The sequence below is a fragment of the Schistocerca cancellata genome, chromosome 1 (assembly GCF_023864275.1).
Source record: "Schistocerca cancellata isolate TAMUIC-IGC-003103 chromosome 1, iqSchCanc2.1, whole genome shotgun sequence".
In the NCBI taxonomy this organism is placed as follows: domain Eukaryota; kingdom Metazoa; phylum Arthropoda; class Insecta; order Orthoptera; family Acrididae; genus Schistocerca; species Schistocerca cancellata.
In genome coordinates this window covers 179,504,613-179,530,437 of record NC_064626.1, presented here as the reverse complement: position 1 = coordinate 179,530,437, position 25,825 = coordinate 179,504,613, and the positions used below count along the sequence as shown (strand labels likewise).

General features: G+C 39.2%; 1 protein-coding gene across 5 annotated transcripts in view; it reads right to left on the bottom strand.

Moving 5' to 3' along the window:
- The window catches only part of LOC126168357 (uncharacterized), a 219,891-nt gene that overhangs the window by 152,181 nt on the left and 41,885 nt on the right, over positions 1–25,825 (bottom strand). For 4 of the 5 annotated variants that reach the window (XM_049920551.1, XM_049920550.1, XM_049920549.1 and 1 more), the window contains exons 3-6: positions 16,227–16,382; positions 15,599–16,123; positions 4,148–4,193; positions 3,799–3,953 (exon numbers count right to left, since the gene is read on the bottom strand). In XM_049920551.1, coding sequence (XP_049776508.1) covers positions 3,799–3,953; positions 4,148–4,193; positions 15,599–16,123; positions 16,227–16,382 — 882 coding nt within the window. The remainder of the gene's footprint in view (positions 1–3,798; positions 3,954–4,147; positions 4,194–15,598; positions 16,124–16,226; positions 16,383–25,825) is intronic. The other variant, XM_049920553.1, reaches the window with a different exon arrangement.

Sequence of the window (25,825 nt, the reverse complement as noted above, 5' to 3'; positions counted from 1 at the left end):
TGGTTGTGTTTTCATATACGTGTGGTCACTGTTGGGCAAATACTGTTTTTCTCACTTAATAAAAAATACTTCTACAAGCAATTCATGTCAGTTATACTAAAAATGTTCAACAAAAACATTATGTGCTCAGTTACGAAAGCAACATTTTATAAATGTTAACAATAGATGCTGTACGCAGACATCTAGAGTCAGTTCGTAAGTTCCATGTGTGCTGATTTTTTATTGATTAAGCAGAGTGACCATTTGTATGCACAGACTGCCATTTATTTTATACATTCAGTCCTAAAAATGAGTGATAAAGCCTCATCTGGACTTCAGACAGATGAAATGCTAATTTGATGTGAAAATTATTCAACACGGAAATTTTTCTATGAACACTTTTTTGTCCAAGACAAACTGTTGGATGTTACAGCAAACTCTCCTTTGTATCAAATGGAATTGGATGATTCTTGGAAGAAGAGAGACATTAAGCACATTTCCCCTAATATTCTTCATGGAGCAGACAAATTATTCCCATGTATGGAAATAACAGCACACATGTCACCGGAGATTCTATTGAAGTAAAACTACTACAAGGTGTCAAACTTGACAAAGTCAATGCAAATGAACAATCAGCCTTATATTTACATAAACAGCATCAAATAAAACTCATTATTAAATGCTGAAAGAGGAATAGGCCAAATAGTATTGCTAAATAGTCTTCTAGAAAGGCTGAAAAAGGATGACGTTCATCAAAAAATAATGATAAAGCAAATGTAACTAGGAAACAGTCAGACCAAAAATGTCTTCTCGCCGACACAATACGATAAAATGAAAAAGAAGTTTAGCGCTTACTACATAATCACTGTTCATGCAGTGGAACTACTGCATGAAGCATAACGTTTTAATTTATTACTTCTTTTACTACTAACTGTATTTGCAACACAATTCAGAGACAGTATTCACATATGCCACTGAATGTAACAACCAAAATATATCATTGTACAACACACAGTTCAGAAGATATTACATCAAATACTGAGGTGTGAAAAACTGCCGCATCATGCATGAAATTTTAATTTCCAACTACTTTAGTACTAACTCTATTCACTACACATTTCACAGACAGTATCCACATATGCTGCTGAATGTACCTGTAAGTATACATATATTTCTGTACAATACATTATGCAGGAAATACGATGCATAAACATTGAGCTGTGTGAAAACGAAACTGCAGGCTGAAATTTGTCAGAGATACATATATTTGACATGTGTATGTGGACAAAGCCAAGGGTGAAAAGCTCATCCTACACACCTGGAATGATTTCAAGTAAATTTGGTACACAGGAAAGGAGGGAAGGAGCGGATAGGCAGTGGAGTACGAACAGATGGACAGAAAGATGGATGAGGAGAAGACGGACTACTGGAGGAGGGAAATAAATACATACCGGTCACCACTGGGTGCTCAGCTAGTTGGTGATGCAGCAGTAGAAGTTTAAGTATCTGGCATCAATCTACATCTACATCTACATTTATACTCCGCAAGCCACCCAACGGTGTGTGGCGGAGGGCACTTTACGTGCCACTGTCATTACCTCCCTTTCCTGTTCCAGTCGCGTATGGTTCGCGGGAAGAACGACTGTCTGAAAGCCTCTGTGCGCGCTCTAATCTCTCTAATTTTACATTCGTGATCTCCTCGGGAGGTATAAGTAGGAGGAAGCAATATATTCGATACCTCATCCAGAAACGCACCCTCTCGAAACCTGACGAGCAAGCTACACCGCGATGCAGAGCGCCTCTCTTGCAGAGTCCGCCACTTGAGTTTGTTAAACATCTCCGTAACGCTATCACGATTACCAAATAACCCTGTGACGAAACGCGCCGCTCTTCTTTGAATCTTCTCTATCTCCTCCGTCAACCCGATCTGGTACAGATCCCACACTGATGAGCAATACTCAAGTATAGGTCGAACGAGTGTTTTGTAAGCCACCTCCTTTGTTGATGGACTACATTTTCTAAGGACTCTCCCAATGAATCTCAGCCTGGTAGCCGCCTTACCAACAATTAATTTTATATGATCATTCCACTTCAAATCGTTCCGCACGCATACTCCCAGATATTTTACAGAAGTAACTGCTACCAGTGTTTGTTCCGCTATCATATAATCATACAATAAAGGATCCTTCTTTCTATGTATTCGCAATACATTACATTTGTCTATGTTAAGGGTCAGTTGCCACTCCTTGCACCAAGTGCCTATCCGCTGCAGATCTTCCTGCATTTCGCTACAATTTTCTAATGCTGCAACTTCTCTGTATACTACAGCATCATCCGCGAAAAGCCACATGGAACTTCCGACACTATCTATCTATCAATATGGTTCAAATGGCTCTGAGCACTATGGGACTTAACTTCTGAGGTCATCAGTCCTCTAGAACTACTTAAACCTAACTAACCTAAGGACATCAACCATGCCCGAGGCAGGATTCGAACCTGCGACCGTAGCAGTCGTGTGGTTCCAGACTGTAGCGCCTAGAACCGCTCGGCCACTCCGGCCGGCTTATCTGGCATCAGTCATATCATTTAACTCTAAATTTTTTCTCAGACAGTAAAATTGTAAGCAAAGGGTATAAGGTGTTCTTTAACGAAAAAAGGGTGGGTTGTAGATTTAAAGGGGGCACAAACAGATAAACCACACTTAAATTTGGTGTATATACTGATTAGAATGGAATTCAATTATTGCACATTCTGGGTTGATTTTAATATACTTAAAACAGACTTGGCAGTAGTTCATTTGGAGATAGGGGCCACATCTTTTGTGTTAAGAACAAACCACATTACTTCCCTACCTCAAAAAACTGAATATTAACTTTGGCAGGCTTCACATCAAGGTGGAAAAAGCATCACATTCATAATAAAAAGCAAAACCAACATCTAACAAACACTAATAATTATATTATTTTATTTTGTAAAAGGTTTTCATTTAAGTAGTAAAGATACATTGATCTTCCATGAGCATAACAGACCTTTACTGTTGCAAAACCCATTTTTATATAGTTTCCCAAACACTGTAACTCTGTATTTTGCACATCACAGGTTTCTAAAAATGTAATGCCTGATGTTTATTTACAGTTGTTACTGCATGTGATGTTTTGTTTTGTTTAAAAATAACTGTTTTGCACAAAAACTCATTTGTGTGTTTCATGTATTACTATAAGCAGCTGTATAATTAAGTTGCTAAAAACCATTGTAAATAAATAACAAAATTCTGATGTTCTGCCTTTGACTTCCTACTCTGACACAGTTACCTTCATCTTTATCTCCTTTCCTTCTTAGACAAGACACGATGGGTTCCTCAAGTTCTGAGTGAACTACACCATCTACCCACCTCTTCTCTCCTTTTTCTCCAACCTTGCTCATCTTTTCGATCCTGAAGAAGAAATTTGTGACTCCAAAGGTTTGACGTGTATCTACTTGTGAACGTCTATCACCCACACTGGGCTGAAGGTAAATGTTGGCCAGCTCATCAATATGTCTATGAATTTAAAGATGTTACCAAATTGCTCTTATAACTGAAGAATGACGTTAATTCATGCGAAAAATAAATAAAAATCTTCTACTTATGTCTGACTGTCAATTACATCTATTACATAGAATTCCAATTGCTTTCCTTCTCTGCATGTTTTTTGAGGGAAGCAAAATCCCCCTGCAGTGAGTCTTTAATGTAGCCCACACAAAAGAACTATACCTTCAGTAATAACATCAACAAAAATATCAGGCATAAGTATTATAACCTAATTATTACATTATTCTTACCTCTGGGGAATCTTCTGATGAATAAGAGGTCTTCAAAACTTTTTCAGTAGTAGTAACGGTACTACTGCTACTTCTGGTAGTAGTGATAACAGTGGTGATCTTGGTTTGTTCACAACCATTTGATTCAGCAAATTCATTTGCCATCTTGACTGAATCTACACAAACCACAGACAAATAAATGGTGCAGTTTTTTTTCAGTTTTTACATTTCTTCTCATAAAGCAAACTTTTTTTCTCTGTTAAACTCCCAACCAGGTAATAAGTCAAAAATTAATGAGTCTTCTTAACAGTTGACTCACAAAAAAATGCACAAAACTATTAATTGACAACAGTATTGTTTACACACTTACTTTCAGACTTGTCTGGTGGAGAGCCCACTATACATCCTTCATTTCCCTGAAACAGAAGACCATGTTACTACCAATACCTGTACATGCTTTTTAAAAATCTAATGATTTGTGTTATAGAAGTTGTTAATAAGAAAACCCACAAGTACTCACATCAGTTTAGAAAGGATTTCCAGTGATCATGTCCCATATTCATATTGAGGAGTAACATGACATGGCAGTTTGGAAAAGAAAGGAAGGCTAGGACTTAACATTCTGTTGATAATGGAAGGCAAAAAAATTAGCGTTTACCGTATTTACTCGAATCTAAGCCGCACTTTTTTTCCGATTTTTGTAATCCAAAAAACCGCCTGCGGCTTAGAATCGAGTGCAAAGCGAGCGGAAGTTCTGAAAAATGTTGGTAGGTGCCGCCACAACTAACTTCTGCCGTCGAATATATGTAGCGCTACATGGGCATGATTTGTAGGCACAAAGATAAATACTGGCGCCAAAACCTCTGCGTCAGTTAAAAAAAAAAAAAAAAAAAAAGTGGAAGACGAGCTTTTTTTTTCTCCGCCCCGAGTTTAGACCACTGCATTTTCATACATTATCCAACGAAGTAAATACAAATTCCGTATTGTTCATCTCCGAATGTAGTAGAATTTCAATGTACTACGAAAATCCGACTGGCAAAACTGGGATGTTTTTCAATATGGCCAACTGTACGTTCTGAATTTTTTCCTAACTGTGAGAAGAAATGGTTGCTATTAATAACCTGATGAAATGTGAATCACACGCAGTATTCTCTTCGCCATTCACCATAAGAATAATACGAATATAAACATTTTGCCATGTATTCTTCCGTGTTTGTTGCTATCTCATCCTGTCTGCCTAATAAACTACGAAACTAGAGTGAGACAACAGCAAACGCGGAAGAATATACTTATCGTGTCATGTTGATATTCGTATTATTCTTATGAAATTAAGCACGGCAACTGACTAGATTTTTAAATCTAAGATGACTCTAATTTCTGTGCAGAATTTGATGTACTAAAGAAGCGGCCGCAAAGATTTTCAAACGGAGAAAAATTTTCGCCTAACTCTCATTCAGAACGTGTTCTATCATACGCAGCCTATTATTTGGTTCTTGTTGATCATTCTCAAAGAAAGCAGCAGTGTAAGTAACAACTTGACATTGCTTCGCTAATGAGACGATTCGCCTCTTTTTAGTTGTAAGCGGCGCTAGCGCGCACAAAAGCAAGCCATGCCGCGAGCGACACAGGCCGTAAACACGCACTATCAGAATGCGACAAATAATGCATGACACAGTACAGTGATGCATTTTCAACTTAGAGTGACGTAAACACCTATAACAGAGAAAACGGCACTTATCAGATCAAAGCAAAATAAGCAATCGATTCAAACCAGACGAAGCACGTGAAAAAGGAAGGGTACCCGTATAAATACGGACGGAGCGCCTGACGCATAGCAATGGCTACCTGGTAAAGCTTAACTGCTAAGCTTACGACTCGAACCAAACTACTGTAGCTGTATCGTCATTCATTCGACCTAAATTGTGTCTCATATTACAATGGACCAACTTTGTTTCGATTTGGAGGTGCGGCCTAAAACTTTTCTCTCCCATTGAATTTCGAGTCTCAAATTTCAGGTGCGGCTTAGATTCGGGAAAATTTTTTTTCTTGATTTCGAGTCTCATTTTTCAGGTGCGGCTTAGATTCGAGTGCGGCTTAGATTCGAGTAAATACGGTAATGTCACAATATGGAAGTGGCCACTAGGGGAGGAATGGAGAAGAGCATTGGCTATGTTATTTTTGAAGTTACCTTCCTGTCATTCACTTAAATTTATCCACACAAACCACTGAAAACCTGCATCTTGTTAGCTACAAAGGTTTTGGGCCTTGCTGTTTCTAAATGCAAGTCTGATGCCTTAGCCCACATTCTACTTTGGATTCAAATTTGGTTCGTCACACGATCAACACTAGTTCTTGATGCAGAGAGATTAGAGTTGTGTCAAGATATAGGCACTCTAAGATATAAACAATGCACCATAAAGGAATTTTCAGAATGGGATGGAAATCTCTACATGTGATGTACATGTACAGACAAGCAAATGATTACAATTTTGGAAAAATTGGATAACTTATCCAAGAGAAAGAGCTTCACAAATTGAGCAAGTCTGGGCCTTAGGCAAGCAGTTTTTCGGCTTGGCATGGATTGACAGTCATAGGATGTCCTCCTGAAGGATATCCTTCACACATTCTCAATCAGGGAGACACCCAGTGGCCTTGCTCGCCAAGGTAGAGTTTGGCAACCTCAAAGACAAGCAGTAGAAACTCTCACTGTGTGCGAGTGGGTATTATCTTGCCGATATGTAAGCCCAGGATGGCTTGCCACGTAGGGCAACAAAACAGGGCATAGAATATTAGCAATGTACCGTTGTGCTGTAAGGGTGCTGTGAAAGACAACTATAGAGGTCCTGCTATGAAAAGAAATAGCAATTCAGACCATCACTATTGGTTGTCAGGCTGTGTGGTAGCTGATAGTCAGGTTGGTATTCGACCACTGCCTGGGGAGTCTTCAGATACGTCTTTGGCCAGGAATCTCATTGACTGGAGTAGAATTGTCTTCAGTGATGATTCCCACTTCGAACTGAGGCCCGAAGAACAGTGAAGATGTGTCTGGAGAAACCCCGAACAGGAGTAGGATACCAACCTGTCTGTCACCCAACATACAACCAGAAACCAGGAGTTGTGGTCTGGGATACCATTTCTTTTCAAACTAGGACTTCTGTGGTTGTCATCCACTGCACCCTTACAGACAATGGTATGTGGACGATATTCTACATCCCATTTTGTTACTCTTCATGACAAGCCATCCTGAGCTTATATTTCAGCAATCATGCTCGCACACAGAGAGAGTTTCTACTGTTTGTCTTCGTGCTCGCCAGATCCTACCCTGGCCAGCAAGATTAGAGCATTATGGGCAGGGTACTTGAACCATCTCAGGATTTTGATGGTATAACATGCCAATTGGACAGAACTTGGCACAATATCCTTCAGGATGACATCCAACAACTCTCTCAATTATTGCTGAGCCAAATAACTGCCAGCATAAGGGACAGGGGTGATCTAACACATCACTGACTTGTTCAGTTTGTGAAGCTCTTTCACCTGAATAAATCATCCGACTTTTCTGAAATAGCAGACATTTGTTTGTCTGTACATGCACATCACTTCTACCAATTCCTGTCCCATTTCAATAATTCCTTCACAGTACACTTTTGTCTTACAGTGTATGTTTCCCACATTACTTCTTCTGTAGCATTACAGCCCTTAGTGAGCCTTGGCTGCTTCAATTACTTTTCTACATGCTTCTTGCTTTTTGCAGCTCTTTTGCAACCACAGACTCCCATGCTGGTGAGTTCTATTACATCATCAGTCCACTTTCTTCTAGGTCTCCCTTTCCATCTAGCAACATGACTCTTACCTTTCATCCTTACCTTTTGTATTCTACCCTCTGCCATTCTCTCCAACTGTCCCACCCATTCTATTCATTGTGATTTGATAAATTTTACTATACCACCTCCTCATATTAGTGCTTGTAGCTCGATGTTACAGTGTACTCCTCAGCCTTCTTCTTCCGTTATTCGGCCATACATTTTATGTATTACTTTTTGCCCAAAGGTTACTAAAGAGCTTTTGCCATCTTCTATCAGCATCCATACCTCAACCAACATGTAAAAATTAGGCAAACTCGGGAGTTATATATTAGGAGTTTTGTTCTTGTAACAAGGCTATTTTTGAACAGCTGTAAATCTGCAAAGTAAGCTCTGTTTCCTGCTTGTTGCTGCGCGGGGTAGCCGCTTGGTCTTAGGTGCCTTGCTGCAGCTCGCGCCGTCGGAGGTTCAAGTCCTCCCTTGGGCATGGGTGTGTGTGTGTTGTCCTTAGCATAAGTTAGATTAAGTAGTGTGTAAGCCTAGGGATCAAAGACCTCAGCAGTTTGATCCCATAGGAACTTACCACAATACAATACAATACAATTCCTGCTTGTTGCCTTTCCCCTATAGCTCTTCCACTGCTGTTATTTGATATAAGGTTCCCAAGGTTAAGACTCCTTTGAAAAATTTTCCATTTATATTTCGATCTGTAGGAGTTGTTCTGGCCTCAGATTGAGGCATTATCTTTTTTTTCCATTTACTATAAGGCTGATTTTTATTTCATTGCCATGTATGTTTCTTCAGGTGTGTTAGCATTTCTTCCTACTGTTGTCACCGCTCTTAGCACATATCTGGCTGGTTTTCATAAATATAATGCTATGTACTACACTGTGAAGGGCTATATTGAACAACACAACAGAGAGACTGTCACCATGCTTGACTCCTAACTGGAAGACAAAGCTGATACTACTTCTGTTAAATATTTGTACTTTTGCTCTTGTCTCTGCCACTGAGGTTTTTATTACATTTATTAGTTTGGCTCAGATACCAATTTCTCTCAGCACTCTGTATAGTTCTTGCCAAATTGCTATCAAAGGCTTGTTTGAAATTGATGAATAGGAAGCGCATATTTATACTGTGTTCACAGAACTTTTCTTTTTTTATAATGTAGCACTGTACTGGAAAGGTCAATTCAGAGAAGTCATATAGTCAATGAAAAATAACTATCACCCAAACTGCTCAATTGATGTGTTTCAGATATACAAGCTGCTACTCACAATATAGTGGATATTCTGAGTTGCAGATATAGGCATGACAAAAAGACTGTCTTTTTGTTGTGCCTGTGTGCAACTCAGCATCTCCACTATATGCAACTTTCCTTTTCATAATATTGCTGCATTCCATACTGGGTTTTCTGATGTTTGATCAGATATACAAGTATATATATAAGCTGACAGATTACTGAAAGTCAGAGTAGTCTGTCAGCTTATTTACTTATTCATCTAGTAACACTTGTATCCTAGGTCCTCTGCGCACTTTGATATCTGATGAGGGAAATAAATCCAGAACTCATCATCAATTGAGTAGTATGGGTAAAAAGAGACATTTTTCACTGTGTGTGTGGCTTTCTTGAAGTGACCTATTCAGCTCCAGTACAATATTACATTATAATATAACCATGGTCACCTGCTTCCTATGAGATTTCTTGTCTCTACTATGTTTTTCCATTATTTGTCAACTCACAATTATTCTATCAGCTGTTCCTCTGTCTCATCTAAAGCCACATCAATGTTCCCCCCAAGCATGCCTACTGGGCAACATATTTCCCTATAAAATAACCAAATAATTTTCAATCTCTGGACATAACAGGTGAAGATATTACAATACCAAAAGAAAACCAGAAGAATAACCACTATAACCTCCATGATAATTATGTTACATGTAATGCCATGCATCCATACTACCTGGTGGAAAGCTAGTCATATATCTGACGATGGCACACTCTGTCTGTCAGCATAGATCTATATCCGTACTCTGGAAACCTCTGCAAATTCATACCAATAGTACCAGTTATTACAGCTTCTTCGCATTCCATTCCCATATAGACCATTGAAAGAATGATTACTGAAATGTCTCTGCATGCATTGCAATTAGTCTAACATTGTCCTTGTATCCCCACAGAAATCATATATAAGGGTTGTAATACACTTTAAAATTCACAAATTGATATTCATACAGGTCTCGATGGAAAATGCAAAATTGTAAACTTCTGCAGCCGATGGATAACTGACACTGCAGCACAATCACTGCACAACTGGCAATGATAGTAAACAGGGGCATGTTGATACCAGGGCATAAACTCGTTTTGAATTTCATTCCCTGTACTGAGTTGGACAATAACTATGCCTCACAGACAGGCACTTGAATAATATACGTACATGTCAGCATTTGAGAGGGGATGTGTAGTTGGATTCAAAGAAGCCAGTTGAGGTAATTGCAAATATTTCAACATTTTAATGGAGCAACGCCACTTTTCGATGTTGGCAGGAACAGGTGAACCATGACTGAATACGGCATCAAGAAGAGGTCAACTTAAAGAGACAGCAAAATGTGAGGACCATCAAACTGGCACTTAGAGCCCCAGATTCCTTATCAATCTGATGTGCAACTGGTCCTTCAGTGACCACAAGGACCATTAACAGGCACTCACAGAGAAGATCTGAGGTCACAGCATAGCTCTTGCCAATTACCATTGACCTCTGTACACCAACAAGCCCATTTGCAGTGGTGTCAGGCACATTCGGCCTGCAATTTCACTGACTGGAGTAGAACTATCGTCATTGATGAGTCATACTTGGAAGTGAGCACTGATGACCAAAGAGGATGTTCTATAGATGCCTCGAGCAGCAATGGGATACCAATCTAACAGTCACCTGCCATATGGCCCAGCAACCAAGAGTGATGGCCTGAGGTCCCATTTCTTTTCATAGAAGGACGCTGCATAAGAGCCAGAGGTGGACTAACTCATCACAGACTTGCACAGTTTGTGAAGCTCTCTCTTGAATAGATCACCCAATTTTTCTGAAAATGTAATCATTTGTTTGCTGCACATGTATGTCACATCTACCAATTTCCAACCTTTAGTACCTTGCCTTTTTTTTTTTCTTTAAGTGTATATTTCTCGATTCATCACTTACAGTTCATTTTTAAAACTTTCCAAGTAGGTTTTAATGGAATATTTTGTTTCTATCTTCAAATGTTTGCCAGATCAGTTTCTTCATCATCTCCATGAGGCTCACCCATGGACTGAACCAATTTTTGACCAGTCATGCTGGCCTTTTTTGTATACATTCAAAATCCTCTGTTAGCCATATTTGGTACGGGTCTCACATGTTGTTGTTGTGGTCTTCAGTCCTGAGACTGGTTTGATGCAGCTTCCACATACTTGAGCAATAATCTGGAATAGGTCATCCAGATGTTTTGTAAGCACCTCCTTCCATTTCCCTGCTATTCCACTACTGAGCCAGTCTACCATGTGATTTACATATGACTGAGCCTATGTGAAAATTCCATTTCACATCCTCAAAAATTGTTAAGCTGTGGTATTTCTACACGTTACTTGATTACAATTGGACTAAGCAATATTGTAATCATTTACAGAGTAATTATTTTAATTGTCAGGCTTTATTTTGTAAGTAAGATATTAACATTCATTGAATCAATTTAAAGCTTAAAATCTACTAGTCTGACTCATATACAAATCATATATCTAAAAAGAAAGATGATGAGACTTACCAAACAAAAGCGCTGGCAGGTCGATAGACACACAAACAAACACAAACATACACACAAAATTCTAGCTTTCGCAACCAACGGTTGCCTCGTCAGGAAAGAGGGAAGGAGAGGGAAAGACAAAAGGATTTGGGTTTTAAGGGAGAGGGTAAGGAGTCATTCCAATCCCGGGAGCGGAAAGACTTACCTTAGGGGGAAAAAAGGACAGGTATACACTCGCACACACACACATATCCATCCGCATATACACAGACACAAGCAGACATTTGTAAAGGCAAAGAGTTTGGACAGAGATGTCAGTCGGGGCGGAAGTACAGAGGCAAAGATGAAAGACAGGTGAGGTATGAGCGGCGGCAAATTGAAATTAGAAATTAGCAGAGATTGAGGCCTGGCGGATAGCGAGAAGAGAGGATATGCTGAAGGGCAAGTTCCCATCTCCGGAGTTCAGACAGGTTGGTGTTAGTGGGAAGTATCCAGATAACCCGGACGGTGTAACACTGTGCCAAGATGTGCTGGCCGTGCACCAAGGCATGTTTAGCCACAGGGTGATCCTCATTACCAACAAACACTGTCTGCCTGTGTCCATTCATGCGAATGGACAGTTTGTTGCTGGTCATTCTCACATAGAACGCTTCACAGTGTAGGCAGGTCAGTTGGTAAATCATGTGGGTGCTTTCACACGTGGCTCTGCCTTTGATCGTGTACACCTTCCTGGTTACAGGACTGGAATAGGTGGTGGTGGGAGGGTGCATGGGACAGGTTTTACACCGGGGGCAGTTACAGGGGTAGGAGCCAGAGGGTAGGGAAGGTGGTTTGGGGATTTCATAGGGATGAACTAAGAGGTTACGAAGGTTAGGTGGACGGCGGAAAGACACTCTTGGTAGAGTGGGGAGGATTTCATGGAGGATGGATCTCATTTCAGGGCAGGATTTGAGGAAGTCGTATCCCTGCTGGAGAGCCACATTCAGAATCTGATCCAGTCCCGGAAAGTATCCTGTCACAAGTGGGGCACTTTTGGGGTTCTTCTGTGGAAGGTTCCGGGTTTGAGGAGATGAGGAAGTCGCTCTGGTTATTTGCTTCTGTACCAGGTCGGGAGGGTAGTTACGGGATGCAAAAGCTGTTTTCAGGTTGTTGGTGTAATGGTTCAAGGATTCCGGGCTGGAGCAGATTCGTTTGCCACGAAGACCTAGGCTGTAGGGAAGGGACCGTTTGATGTGGAATGGGTGGCAGCTGTCATAATGGAGGTACTGTTGCTTGTTGGTGGGTTTGATGTGGACGGACGTGTGAAGCTGGCCATTGGACAGGTGGAGGTCAACGTCAAGGAAAGTGGCATGGGATTTAGAGTAGGACCAGGTGAATCTGATGGAACCAAAGGAGTTGAGGTTGGAGAGGAAATTCTGGAGTTCTTCTTCACTGTGAGTCCAGATCATGAAAATGTCATCAATAAATCTGTACCAAACTTTGGGTTGGCAGGCCTGGGTAACCAAGAAGGCTGCCTCTAAGCGACCCATGAATAGGTTGGCATACGAGGGGGCCATCCTGGTACCCATGGCTGTTCCCTTTAATTGTTGGTATGTCTGGCCTTCAAAAGTGAAGAAGTTGTGGGTCAGGATGAAGCTGGCTAAGGTAATGAGGAAAGAGGTTTTAGGTAGGGCGGCAGGTGATCGCCGTGAAAGGAAGTGCTCCATCGCAGCGAGGCCCTGGACATGCGGAATATTTGTGTATAAGGAAGTGGCATCAATGGTTACAAGGATGGTTTCCGGGGGTAACAGACTGGGTAGGGATTCCAGGCGTTCGAGAAAGTGGTTGGTGTCTTTGATGAAGGATGGGAGACTGCATGTAATGGGTTGAAGGTGTTGATCTACGTAGGCAGAGATGCGTTCTGTGGGGGCTTGGTAACCAGCTACAATGGGACGGCCGGGATGATTGGGTTTGTGAATTTTGGGAAGAAGATAGAAGGTAGGGGTGCGGGGTGTTGGTGGGGTCAGGAGGTTGATGGAGTCAGGTGAAAGGTTTTGTAGGGGGCCTAAGGTTCTGAGGATTCCTTGAAGCTCCGCCTGGACATCAGGAATGGGATTACCTTGGCAAACTTTGTAAGTGGTGTTGTCTGAAATCTGACGCAGTCCCTCAGCCACATACTCCCGACGATCAAGTACCACAGTCGTGGAACCCTTGTCCGCCGGAAGAATGATGATGGATCGGTCAGCCTTCAGATCACGGATAGGCCTGGGCTTCAGCAGTGGTGATGTTGGGAGTAGGATTAAGGTTTTTTAAGAAGGATTGAGAGGCAAGGCTGGTAGTCAGAAATTCCTGGAAGGTTAGGAGAGGGTGATTTTGAGGAAGAGGAGGTGGGTCCCGCTGTGGGAGGTGGTGGAGGTGGGTCCCGCTGTGACGGAGGACGGAACTGTTCCAGGCATGGTTCAATTTGGATAGTGTCTTGGGGAGTTGGATCGTTAGGAGTAGGATTAGGATCATACAAATCAGTTTGACAGCATTTTATAATGTTACAGTAATGTGAATCATTTTTATGTACTTCATTAAATGTAGAATGTATACAACAAACTAGCCAACCAGGCATCACACATTACTCTCAAACAAGCATAATTTTCACAAATTCAGTGTGTAAGGTACTCAACACAGTTCTTAACAATTAATAAAACTAGTGAAACATTAAATATGCACCAAACTGTTGTGCAGTTATGAAATACAACTGTAACCACCTCCTCCTCCATCCCTTCTTTTGGTATGTAGAAGTCAGCTATTTTTGTTTTACTCAAAATGGTCCAATCACAGTTTTCATTTGGTCATCTCAACTTGGACGTAGCAGAAAAATGGAATGAAATATTCATTTCATGCCATAAAATATTCTATGAAGTATTTTAGTTAATTTATTCCTTTGTCGTCATTTTGCAACTTATTTGACAACATAAACATGCCAATTTTAACTTAACAATTGTTTCTTTTTTTTCTTTCCTCATGACAGTTATTAATTAAAATCAGTTTTCTTCAATTAATGTTGAAGGTAAGCGCCGAAATGAAATAATATTTTCTACAACTGCCATTGTCCCACCCCACATCACAATTTTAAGATTGCCTATATACTGTCAAGTTCTTGCTAACATGTGTTACATAAGCAGCTCAATGCTTTCCTCCTATGAAAATTATGAGGAGTATGTTCTGACTAGCATGTTTTTGGTTTATATATATATTTTAAAAAATTAACTGTTCAGTCGGAGGGCGTACTATCATGCATATTTCCATGATAATCTGGCTGTTAACCGAGAATATTTCATATATGGTGTAAGCAACATGGAGTGAAAACACCTGCATGAAAATAAATTTAGAGATTATATTATGCAGTTATAATGGAAAATAATGAATTGACAGATTGAATTCACAGAGAGTGAAATGTTGGGTAACAGGCATCTCTGGTTTCTGTTTCTCATTTGTAACACTGTTCAAAATTTCACTACTACAACGTACTCGAATATTCACCTATCAGCCAGTGGCTTCACATAAGATTAAAATTGTGGTATCGTCCAAAGATCGAGGTGCCATGACAGTTTTGGCACTTTATATCAATACCACAGAAGTTAACGATGTCTCGCTGCAGTCCATAACAATGAATGGGAGGCACTGGCAAAGCCATGCCCTCTCTCTTAGCACCGCAGTGCCACTGCATGGATGCCAATACACAGCTGAGGAGAGGAAGGCTCAAGTCAAAGTTCGTGATCTCCAATCAAGACAATAACATTGATTAGTTAGGGCTCATATTCTAATCATGTCTTGCTGGAACTGTACTTTTGAACACTGAGATCTTTGCATTTGGAGAGAAGAGTTTAGTAAATGTGTGTATCAAGTGATGTTTTAGTATTCAGTGCCAGTTGTAAGTATAAGACTGTACAAATTTAAGTAAATCTTTTTAACATTCATGTAATAAGGTGAATTAATATTTCATACATTGTAGTTCCGACCAACCATCTCCCAGAACAATGAAAGAACCGACAGTTATGACTGAAAAATTGTAGTTTCATCAGGTCATAAAAAATGTAACAAGCATCTCCCTTGATTTTCAAGCATCAGAATTATACCTAAGCCTGTTGTCAATGAATGCAAATACAACATACACAGCAAGCTGTTATATGAACTTCACACTGATACACAGAACACCTACTGTACTTGGAAATGAAACAAGTTTCATTGCACAGCATTAAAGATGTACTTACATTATCGTCAACTATTTTCTCAAGCTTCTGCTGCATTTCTTTCACTTTATTCAATGCACATGCATATTTCTCCTTCAGATTACTCTCTGTCAACTCCTTTGAAATCTTGGCCTCTGTTAGTTGTTCTTGACACTCTGAAAGTTTCTTTTGTAGATTTAATGTATGTTGTTCACATTCTATCTGTACTTTTTTCAGTTTACTGTCAAACTGATACTGCATTTCCATTAACTCTGTTTGTTTATTAACAATCTGTTCTTTAAGAGAAATATTCTCCAAGTTGCTGTCAGACAGTTCTTTCTTCAAATGCTCTTGATCATTTAGAAGGTTTTTAAGGCATTTGAGTTCATTTCTGAGAGAGGCATTTTCCGTATGCAAAAAATCAATTTCCTTATCCAAATATGATGCACTATTTGAACCAACGTTTTTGTTGTCCAAGGTACCGTTTTTTATTTTGCACAGCTCTCTTTCTAATTTCATTATAGCACATGCCTGATTGTGAGCTTTCAGTTTATATTCATCTCGTTCCTAAAAAATGAAATAAATATAACAACTCATGTCTTAACAACCCAAGGAATTATTCATAATAATAGAACAAAATGCATGAAAGAGGCAGATAATACTTTCATACCTCGATAGCCTTTTTATAAAGTGCTTGATAATCTTCAATATTTCCTTTCTGTTCAGCAGATCTGACAACCAATGATATCTTTGAGAGGATCTGTTTCACTTTTAAGCTTTCTTCTTGAAGTTTGATCACATGGTACTTAGCTTCTTTTTCCTGCATCTGGTGAAAATAAGTGATAGTTAAATATTTATTAAAGATTAAAACAGTAGAAGATATAAGAATATATAGGCACAAATACCAATACGGAAAATGTTATAGCTCTAGTGGAAAGCCCTGTACGGAACACAAAAACCGATTGATAGGGCAGACAACGACAACTACTCACCTTAAAAACAAAATGCCACATTTAGGTAAGGAAGACAAAAAAAAATCATAGTCTGCTTCACCTTTCAGACTCCCTGCAAGAATTACGAAGGGAAGATTGCCACATGGTCCCACTCGCCTCACCACCTATTAATCCTAATTTTGTGAGAATCGTCTTCATAGGAAATCTTTCATAAGAGCTAGCCAAACTATTTAAGAAACAGGGTGCAGACATTATTTTTGGTTTGGCCAATGATCTATGGAACCATTATATCCACAATGGAGAGCTATACAGAGATAAATTTGCTGGCTCAGGCATGTATAAGATCAACTGCAGTGAATATTATGCTTCATATATAGGACAATCGAGTAGGATATTTAAGACTAGATTTTGTGAGTATTTACTCAATAGAAAAGGACACCTAAAAGCTAGTGGCCATCAGTCACTGATGCTAAGCAATTTAAAAGTCCTCCATTCTGGCAAAAAGGGAAAAAAGCTGAATTTGTTAGGAGAGATGGAAATTGTTATACATCGATATGAACATACTCTTCTTAATGACCAGTTGGTTAGGAAGAAGCAGACATTTTAAGGTCTCCTCATTGGCTTAGCACTATTCTTCCAACAATTTGTTTTATCATCGTGTTCTTGTTTTCTAACCTAACACGTATTCAGTGTGTACCATCGGTTCTGGATCTTCTATTTTTCATCTTTTGTATGGTGTATAATGTGCTTTAACCCCGTGACTAACATGTGGGCACTTAAATGTGTAGGTTTTTATTGCCTTATATGAACATTCACTGTAATTGTGGTATTTGAGCATGCATTTAATAGTGTAGTGTCATAGCATTCTGCACCCCACACAGACATGTAATTTTTTAACATTTTAAAGATCTGTATAAGTTTTATTGCAATTTTATTGATTTATTTATTTAATTGTTCATGAATACTGCTTTTGTATGCTTCATCCATGTCATACTTGCTGGCTAACTTTTAATATTACTGTCATTTACCACAACACTACTATCTAATATGTACACTAAGCAACATAGTATTGTACGTGATTTGCATGGCCCATATTTCCTGTTCAATAATTTTAATTTCCATTTCATTTTAACCTTAATTTTAATCCACTTTATTCCTTCTAGTTAAGTGAAGGTTTATCAGTCCCATATTAGCCTTCTCCATAACTGAAGTTACTAACAACATCTATTGTCCTTTCATTGTATTACTGCAGTTATATGTGGCCATCCTTCAATTAGTAATTCTAAGTGCCACTGCTAGTTACACTGCTCAGCTGTTTGGCATCCAGACCCTGTGACTCTGCTCTGTGCTCTATTTCTTGCTACAACAGGTCAAAGGTATTTGTATTTCTTTACTGGTTTCCTTTATTAGTTTTTCAGACCTTGTCTCCACTGTCGCTGTGGGTTGATTTCCAAAATTTTCTGTCTAGGCTCCCACAGCTCCTTTTAGTTATCCTGATTTTCATACAGACGGTTGTGTGCATATGTTGCTGACATGGAGCTTTAGCAGCCGTTGCAATGAACTTCATTTGACAGTTTTATGTGAATGTTGTTTGCAGTTTTAATTAAATTTTTGGTGTAACTTAGAACCATGCCTTATATTGTTTGTAGGATAGTTATTTAATCAGCTTCCGTTTTCACTTTAGGCAATCAGATGATGCCGAATCACGATGAAACAAGTTATTTTTAAATAAAAAGAAGTTTTCAATCATTTTCACATTACCTTACAGTACTTGGAAACAAAATACAGTACAGATCTTGCAGTGTTTGAGCAGCACATTGTTTACTATGCCTGTGTTTTAATGTGAGATTATCACTCACCAGTGACCACTCTCAAGTTAATGGGAAATTTTCAGTAGCAGAAAAAAAGTGGGAGAAATAGGCCACACATAATATGCAAAGCAAATAATCTGTCCACAGATAGTTGAGAGTTTATTGTATATTAATTTATTGATATCTTGGCATGATTACAGAATTAATTTATTAAAGCAAGTGTATTATTGTTTCTGGAGAGTGTATACCCTTAGATAGACTGATGGCTGGAACTGCATTTAAAAGCAAGTGCCTCCATCTTTCTTCTAATCATTTTCTTTGTTATACAGTATACAAACACCTCTGTCACATTTTCTTACAGTGACGAGAGGTATACAAGGGCACTGGTACATTAAGTACAACCACACAATCTTACTTTTTTTTTTCATAGTGAGAATAAGAAGAGGACAATTAATACCCACAATAAAAGTGGAAGGTTAAATTTTACCTGTTGAACACTGTTAATGTCAGTATCTGTGTATTTATTGTGACCCTCACTACCGAGCAATGCTTAACTCAACAGTGCTCATGCTGATGAAGTTTAAGAAGCAGACAGTCATCACTACTGATAGAGCCCATCACACTATGCAGACCCCAATAAATTAGAAGGAAAATGGTGTTTGACAACGCCTCATGATATGCAATTCAATCCTTTATGTCTTCATATTATTGTTATGATCATCTTCTGCTTAATTTTACTGATTAAAAACTTTAACATAGCCTTGACTAACAAGGGAATAGTCCACTAAGACATGTCAAAAACTACACTGAAAAATTTTACGCAGGGAGAAGACAACAAAAGAAATGCACTGTCAAAATTTTAACTGCTTAGAGGCACAGAAAATATATATATAAAAAATATAAAAAAATTTGCCAAATTCGTAGCGCACCAGGTGACGGTAGCAGTGTACACCCCTCCTGGTGCTGTACCAACTGCACATGCTCAACTATGCACACACACAGCCGAGGTCAGCAGTACATTTGTAAACAGGAAACATGACACAATCCTATTGTAATTTGTAAAGAATGTTTCAGGTTACCATTCACTGATAGTTTCTCTGACACTACACAGTTACTATTCTCTCGAATTAGCCACTCAAGTAACATCTACTACTGTTGGAATTGTGTGAACAATATACTTCATGTGTGACGGCGCAAAGTGCACTGTGTAAAATAGACCTCTTTGGCATTGTCTAACACTCCTTGTGTGCGCTAATTATTCTGTTGTGTTCACTGTAAATTTTATTTGTTCTTGAATGTGCAAATATAGTTATTAGTAAAAATGTCCTTTTTTTTCTCCTTAATACTTATTCAGCTGCGCAAATTCCAATAGGTTATGAGCCCAGGCTGCATTTGGAATAAGTATATTGTAGGGAAGCAGCCTACTCACGCTGTAGTAAATTCACATCAGTTTCCCTTGTGTGCCAGCCAGTCTGCTGTAACTAGCTCTGATGTCATAAATGTTGCGCAATACCTTAAAATTCAAGCAAATGATCTGAAACTTTTCCAGCATGTAAGGAATAATACTAAATTAATGTGTATTAAATATCAGCCATTTTTGTAATTTGGACGTTTTTCTAAAAAAAATAATTGGCGCAACAGAAAGGAGCTAGAGACTTCAAAATTTATATTTAGACTCATCTTTCATAATGATTTAATAAAAACAGTACTTTGGATTTCACAGGTTAAGACTTTAGTGGAAATTCATGATTTTCTGGTTTTCATCTCAAAACTGAAGGAAGCAAGATAGATTAAGTAGGCTAATGAATAAGACTAGGATGTTTAGATTTAAATAGGTTGGAGGTCCGCTATGACTATGAAGATGTGAAAAGTTTCTTTTGAATACCTATAAAATTATAGCGATAGTGGATCTCAAAAGGACCAGTTCAGAGCTCATCTGCTGCGTGCAGCGTAACTTAATTATTTCTCTCGCCCAAGATATTTAACTTAGCCACGTCATAATTTTATTATAAATACTTACCTGCGTGCTAAATGCACGATTAAATTAACAGCTTCATAAGCCATCAGCAAAAGAAGCTATAAATTATTATGTAACTTGAAGTGGTGCGTTACTAGCCCAGCGGCCAGTCGTGAGAGCCAAGTTAGAGCCGGCGTTCTCTTAGCCGTCCGCACCGAGGCTATATATATAAGAGCACTGCGCGAGTAAGGAAGGCCCCAGTTCTCTCCAGACGCTGAATAGCACGTCAGCTGTGTCGGGAGTCGCTTCGCTACGGTAGCGCTGCTACAAACTGCCTCGGGTGCCGTATTGAGTTACGATGTATACGTGTAACTGTGAAAACATTTCAAATGAAGGATTATTTTTGGAATGATTTTCATTATCTAGCTTCAGTTTGCGTGTTGTTGTATTTTCACGTGCCGTCGCGGTACAGACATTCTACCAATCATTTTAGCGTGGCGTTTGATGAGATTTTCTCATCAAATTTTGGCGAGCATTCTTTTGACATTCAATTCGGACATTTATAGTTGCATCAGCGAATTAGACTCTGAACTGCTCTGTTTGTTAGGCTGTTGGGATAATTGTGATGTTATCAGTGAATTTCAGAATATACTCAACTATTTTGGAAAATTGTTTTTGATTAGAAATCCCGAACAATCTCCTACTTTTTCAGAGCTATAAGCTGCAGCTATAATAATATTCTCAGGTTAAGTGGGCACTAGGAACTCTCATTACAGGCTCCACGTTTCGTTAAATCACTTTCTGGGTGCCAAAAAGCAAAGAGAGAGCCAGTGTTGAGAACGGCGAAAGACAGCATTATACAACATTCCAAAAGCCGGGAAGTGCAGTGTTTTTCCCACATTTAAATAACAAACTTTATTTCACAAGCAATTTGACTATCCACTCGCCGCCCCACATATGGTGCATCGGCCGGGAAATCAACTAAGTGAAAGTGATTTTTAACTATTCGGATTCGCGAGTGAAATGCGACACGCAACTGAGTATAGAACAGTGAATGTGTTACGTGTGCATGTGGACGACGCAATTGGATTAACAACACATCTGGATTGACGGAGCTGGCACTGAGTCTATCGGTGTTGCCGGCATCGCGAGAAGCCAGTCTCGCCGCACCGCAGTCGTCCTCTGGAGCAGCCGGAGCCGCGCCTGCAGTTGTGGGCCACACAAACACACATCAGCCGTCGGAGTGCCGTCTGCAGTTCAACGTGCCACGTCGCATCAGTAATCCTGGTACGCCGCACCGACAACGTCTTGCAGAAGGAACTAAGTTAAGTGAAAAACTGTTAAAAATTTTACTAACCTGCACTAAAAGACTGTCTGCGATGGAACCGCCAAAAGAAACTGAGGTTAAACTTAAATCAGAACCTATGTCTGTTGAAGGAACTGTAAATCCAGACAGCGGTTCAAGTGTAAATATGCATGAAAGTAGTGATGTTAAGGTGAAATATGAAGTATTGTCTCCTGACAGTAGTGTGGGAAGGGGTAATGATTCAATAGTAGAGACCCCTGTAGTAAAGCAGAAAGTAGAAATTGTAAATTTATTGGATGATAGTTTCTCTGATGAATTAAAAATGAAACAGTCTTCAGAGATGGTAGAGTTTAAGAAGGAGAAGTTAAATATGACTAATCAATCAGAAGTTTCATTTAGTTTTAATGATTCTGATGTTGGAGCTTGTTTTTCGTCACCAGAGTGTGATAAAAAGCCAGCTAGTGAGCAACCCAAGGATACTGGAGCTATTGATTTAAATGTTATATTACAAGCAATAGCTGCCGGTAATGCAAAAATAGCTGCCAGTAATGCTGAATTAAAATCTGATATAATTGAGGTAAATAACAGGATTGTGGCCAGTCAAACTAATTTTAATAAACGATTGGAGGTAATGGACGATACCTTCAAGGCTGGTTGCAATAAATTGAAAGAGGATCTAGACAGTTTGAATTATAAAATTGACTACAACCATGAGGATATTAAGAAAAAGGTTGCTCAACAATTTTCTGAAATGTATAAAACAGTTAAATCCGAAGTTGCTGAGGTTCGCAAAGACTTCCAAATGGAAGATGCGAAGCTGGAGCACAAGTTAACAGAAAAGATCGAGGCGGAATCTGAATTGTGCTCAGATAGATTTAAAGATGTTAATATTAAAGTAAACATATGTCAAGCAGACGTAGATGCAATCAAAAGTGATACTACTCATATTGTACAAAGAGTAGATAATGTTGAATTGAGAGTAGAAAATATCAGTACTAACATTGCTAACATTGAGAGTAAAGTAGCTTCAGTAACTTCTGGTAATGGTAGTGTACAAGTTGTAGCTGCAAACGCCGCATTTATCGGGTGTCGGCAGTTCTTGCGGTTTGATCCAGATAAAAATATCCACCCGCTAGATTTCTGGAACGATTTTGAAGATGTAATTCCACCAAATTGGTCTGAACGAGAGAAAATCTCATTTATTAAAAGCCATTTAGCAGGTGACGCCTTGCGTTGGTCCGCTGATGTTATGTTGAAGTGTAAAACTTTAGCGGAGTTTAAAACAGCTTTCATTAATGAATATTGGTCTAGTAATAAGCAAAATGAAGTGTTAAGAGAATTTTGGAGTGGAAAACGCTTCAGTGCAGGCAAGGAATCAATTAAAGAATTTGCTAGGTCATGGATTTCACGTTTGTCACATTTGGCGGAAAAACTAAAGCCAGAAATGATTATATTAGGTCTTGAAGCCAAACTGCCATGGTATTGGCAAACCAGAATTATATCGGCCCCTAGAGACAATCTTGATCGTTTCATTGAATATTTGGAACGTGTAGAACGTGTTGCTGCCAATGAGGAGCAGGCACGTAATAACAGAAATGCCACTAACAATAATAGTAATTTTAGGAATGAGCAAAACGGCAATGTAAACATCAGAACAGTAGGTGTTTGCCATCCTAAGAGAGGTAGGAATCGGGGAAATAATTATCAGAACCACCAATGGCGTCCAAGGGATAATAATTTTGTTCCAAACAGAAATATGCACGAAAACAACAGTACGGAAAGTAATGCGGTGCCAGCCAATTATAATGAAACTAAAGGAAACAGTAGTAGGCCGAGGCAGGAAAACTAGTTCCCGTCTATGAGGACACTGGCGCTCACCAGGCGGTTACTTTTCCTAAGCCAGTAGTTAAGGGAATTGGTAAGACAGATCAGAATACTCAAACTGAACATGTGGATGAAGAGTCGGTAGCATCTAAGGATACAACAGAAATATTAGATCACTCACAGTATTTAATAGATACCGTGTTAGAAACGCTTTCTAAGTGGGAAGAGAAAGAGAAAGCGCAGCAGGGTAACAATAGGGAAGAGCTACAAAATACTGAATTGACAGGTGAAGAAGCAGAAGAAATTCATGCTTATATTTACGATGAGAATGATGTGCTCTTATCTAAAGTGCCTGTGCAGGATGTTGATAATGTACTAATAGATTTAGGACAGGAGATAAGTGAGAATGTAGAGGGTAGGCTGTTGAGGGTCGATGAACCCAGTAGCTGTGACCAGTTGTCACTTGAGAAGGAAACCGACGATAATGGTAAAAGTGGTTTAGCTGTAACTAGTGTTATGCCCGGTCTGGAGACGCAGAATCGCTCAGACTACCGTAATTTGGGTTATGTTCAGCAAACTAAATGTAATGAAGTCGTGCAGTGTTTCGATTTAAAATTAATAGACCGACTGGAAAAGGCAGCTGAAAATGTAATTCAGGAAACCCCTACACACTGTGACCTAAATGTAATGAAGACAGATGTCAATCACTTTAGTTGGAGACAAATCCAAAAGGAACTACTAGATGAATTTGAGGAACCACCTGTACAACCTAGAATAAGCCACCCTATAATAATAGTAAATATGTTAGGTATCAATGTACGTTGTCTCTTAGACAGTGGAAGTGAGGTGAGTGCAATATCTCAGTCCTTCTTTGATGCTTTACCTGGTAAAGACAAGCTTACGGTAATGAGGGTATCAGGACTAAGAATAATTGGTGCTACTGGCAAGGTTTCAAAAACGGTAAAGCAAGAAGCTTTACTACCCTTTAACATTAATGGTAATTTAATAGATCATCCATGTTTAATTGTAAACAATCTCAGTATTGAGGTTTTAATTGGCATAGATTTCTTGTCAAAATATCAGAGTGTTGTGGACTTTGAGAACAGCCAATTAAAAATGGTCTTACCAATAACCGGAGTAATTATAGTACCTTTTAGTGATAAGCATGTAGTAACTGATCATGAAACTTGGGAGCTGCCTATACGAGTTCTGAAAAATAGGAGGTATTGGGACGAAGGTGTTAATCTTAGTAACAGTAAGTTGAACACAGAAGAAGAAGAAGCAATTATTTTGGACAAAATAGAAGCTAAATTGCAGGAAATAGATAAGATTTCAGACAATCAGAAGGAAGAACTGAGACAGGTTCTAAAAAGGCATCATAAGGTATTTTCAGATCGACCTGGCATAGTCAAAGGTTATGAGTGTCAATTAAAGGTGAAACCCGGCCAAGTGTTTTTCAGGAAGCCATACCAAATACATGTAGCTAGGAAGGAGGCGGTTCGAAAAGAGATACAGAGAATGCTGGAGTGGGGTGTGATTGAGAAAGCGGTCAGTGAGTACAATAATCCTCTTGTTGTTGTACCAAAAAGAGACGGGAGTGTCAGATTGGTCTTGGACGCTCGTTGGTTAAATGAAATAGTGGTTAGGGAAAGTGATAGACCGCAGAATATGGACGAATTATTGCAAAAATTCCGGGGAGTAAAATTCTTAACTTCTATGGACATCACGTGTGGATATTGGAACTTGCCACTGGCGGAGAGTTCAAGAAAGTACACAGCTTTCTTGTACGAAGGAGTTTGTTACCAATACCGTGTGGTACCTTTCGGACTTACTATCTCTGTTTGTGCTTTCGTACGTGTGATGTGCCATGTTTTAGGACCAGCTTTAAGTAATAAAATAACAGTCTACGTAGATGATCTGTTAATAGCAACTCCTACCTGGGAAGAACACATAGCTTTATTAGAGGAAGTGTTAGAGGCTATTGAGAGAGGTGGCATGAAACTAAAGATTGAAAAGACAGAGTGCGTTAAAGAGGAAATAGGTTTCTTGGGATATAGGATAAGTGGAAAAGGTATTCTGCCTGACCCAGGCAAGCTAGCAGTCATTGAAAAATTTGAGGCTCCCAGAAACAAGAAGCAGTTGAGATCAATGTTCAGTCTTTTCGGCTTCTATAGGCGTTTTGTTAGTGACCAGGCTTTTAATGCTCCCTGTCTTCACCTCCTGCTGAAAAAGAATACCCCTTGGGTTTGGACAGCAGAATGTCAACAGGAGTTTGAGGTGCTTAAACAATCTTTAATTAATAGTCCAATTTTACATCATCCTGATTTTGAAAAGCCATTCTGTATGTCTGTTGATGCTAGTGGCTATGGTATAGCTGTGGAAATATTCCAGGTAGAAATAGAGAACGAACAAGAGGTG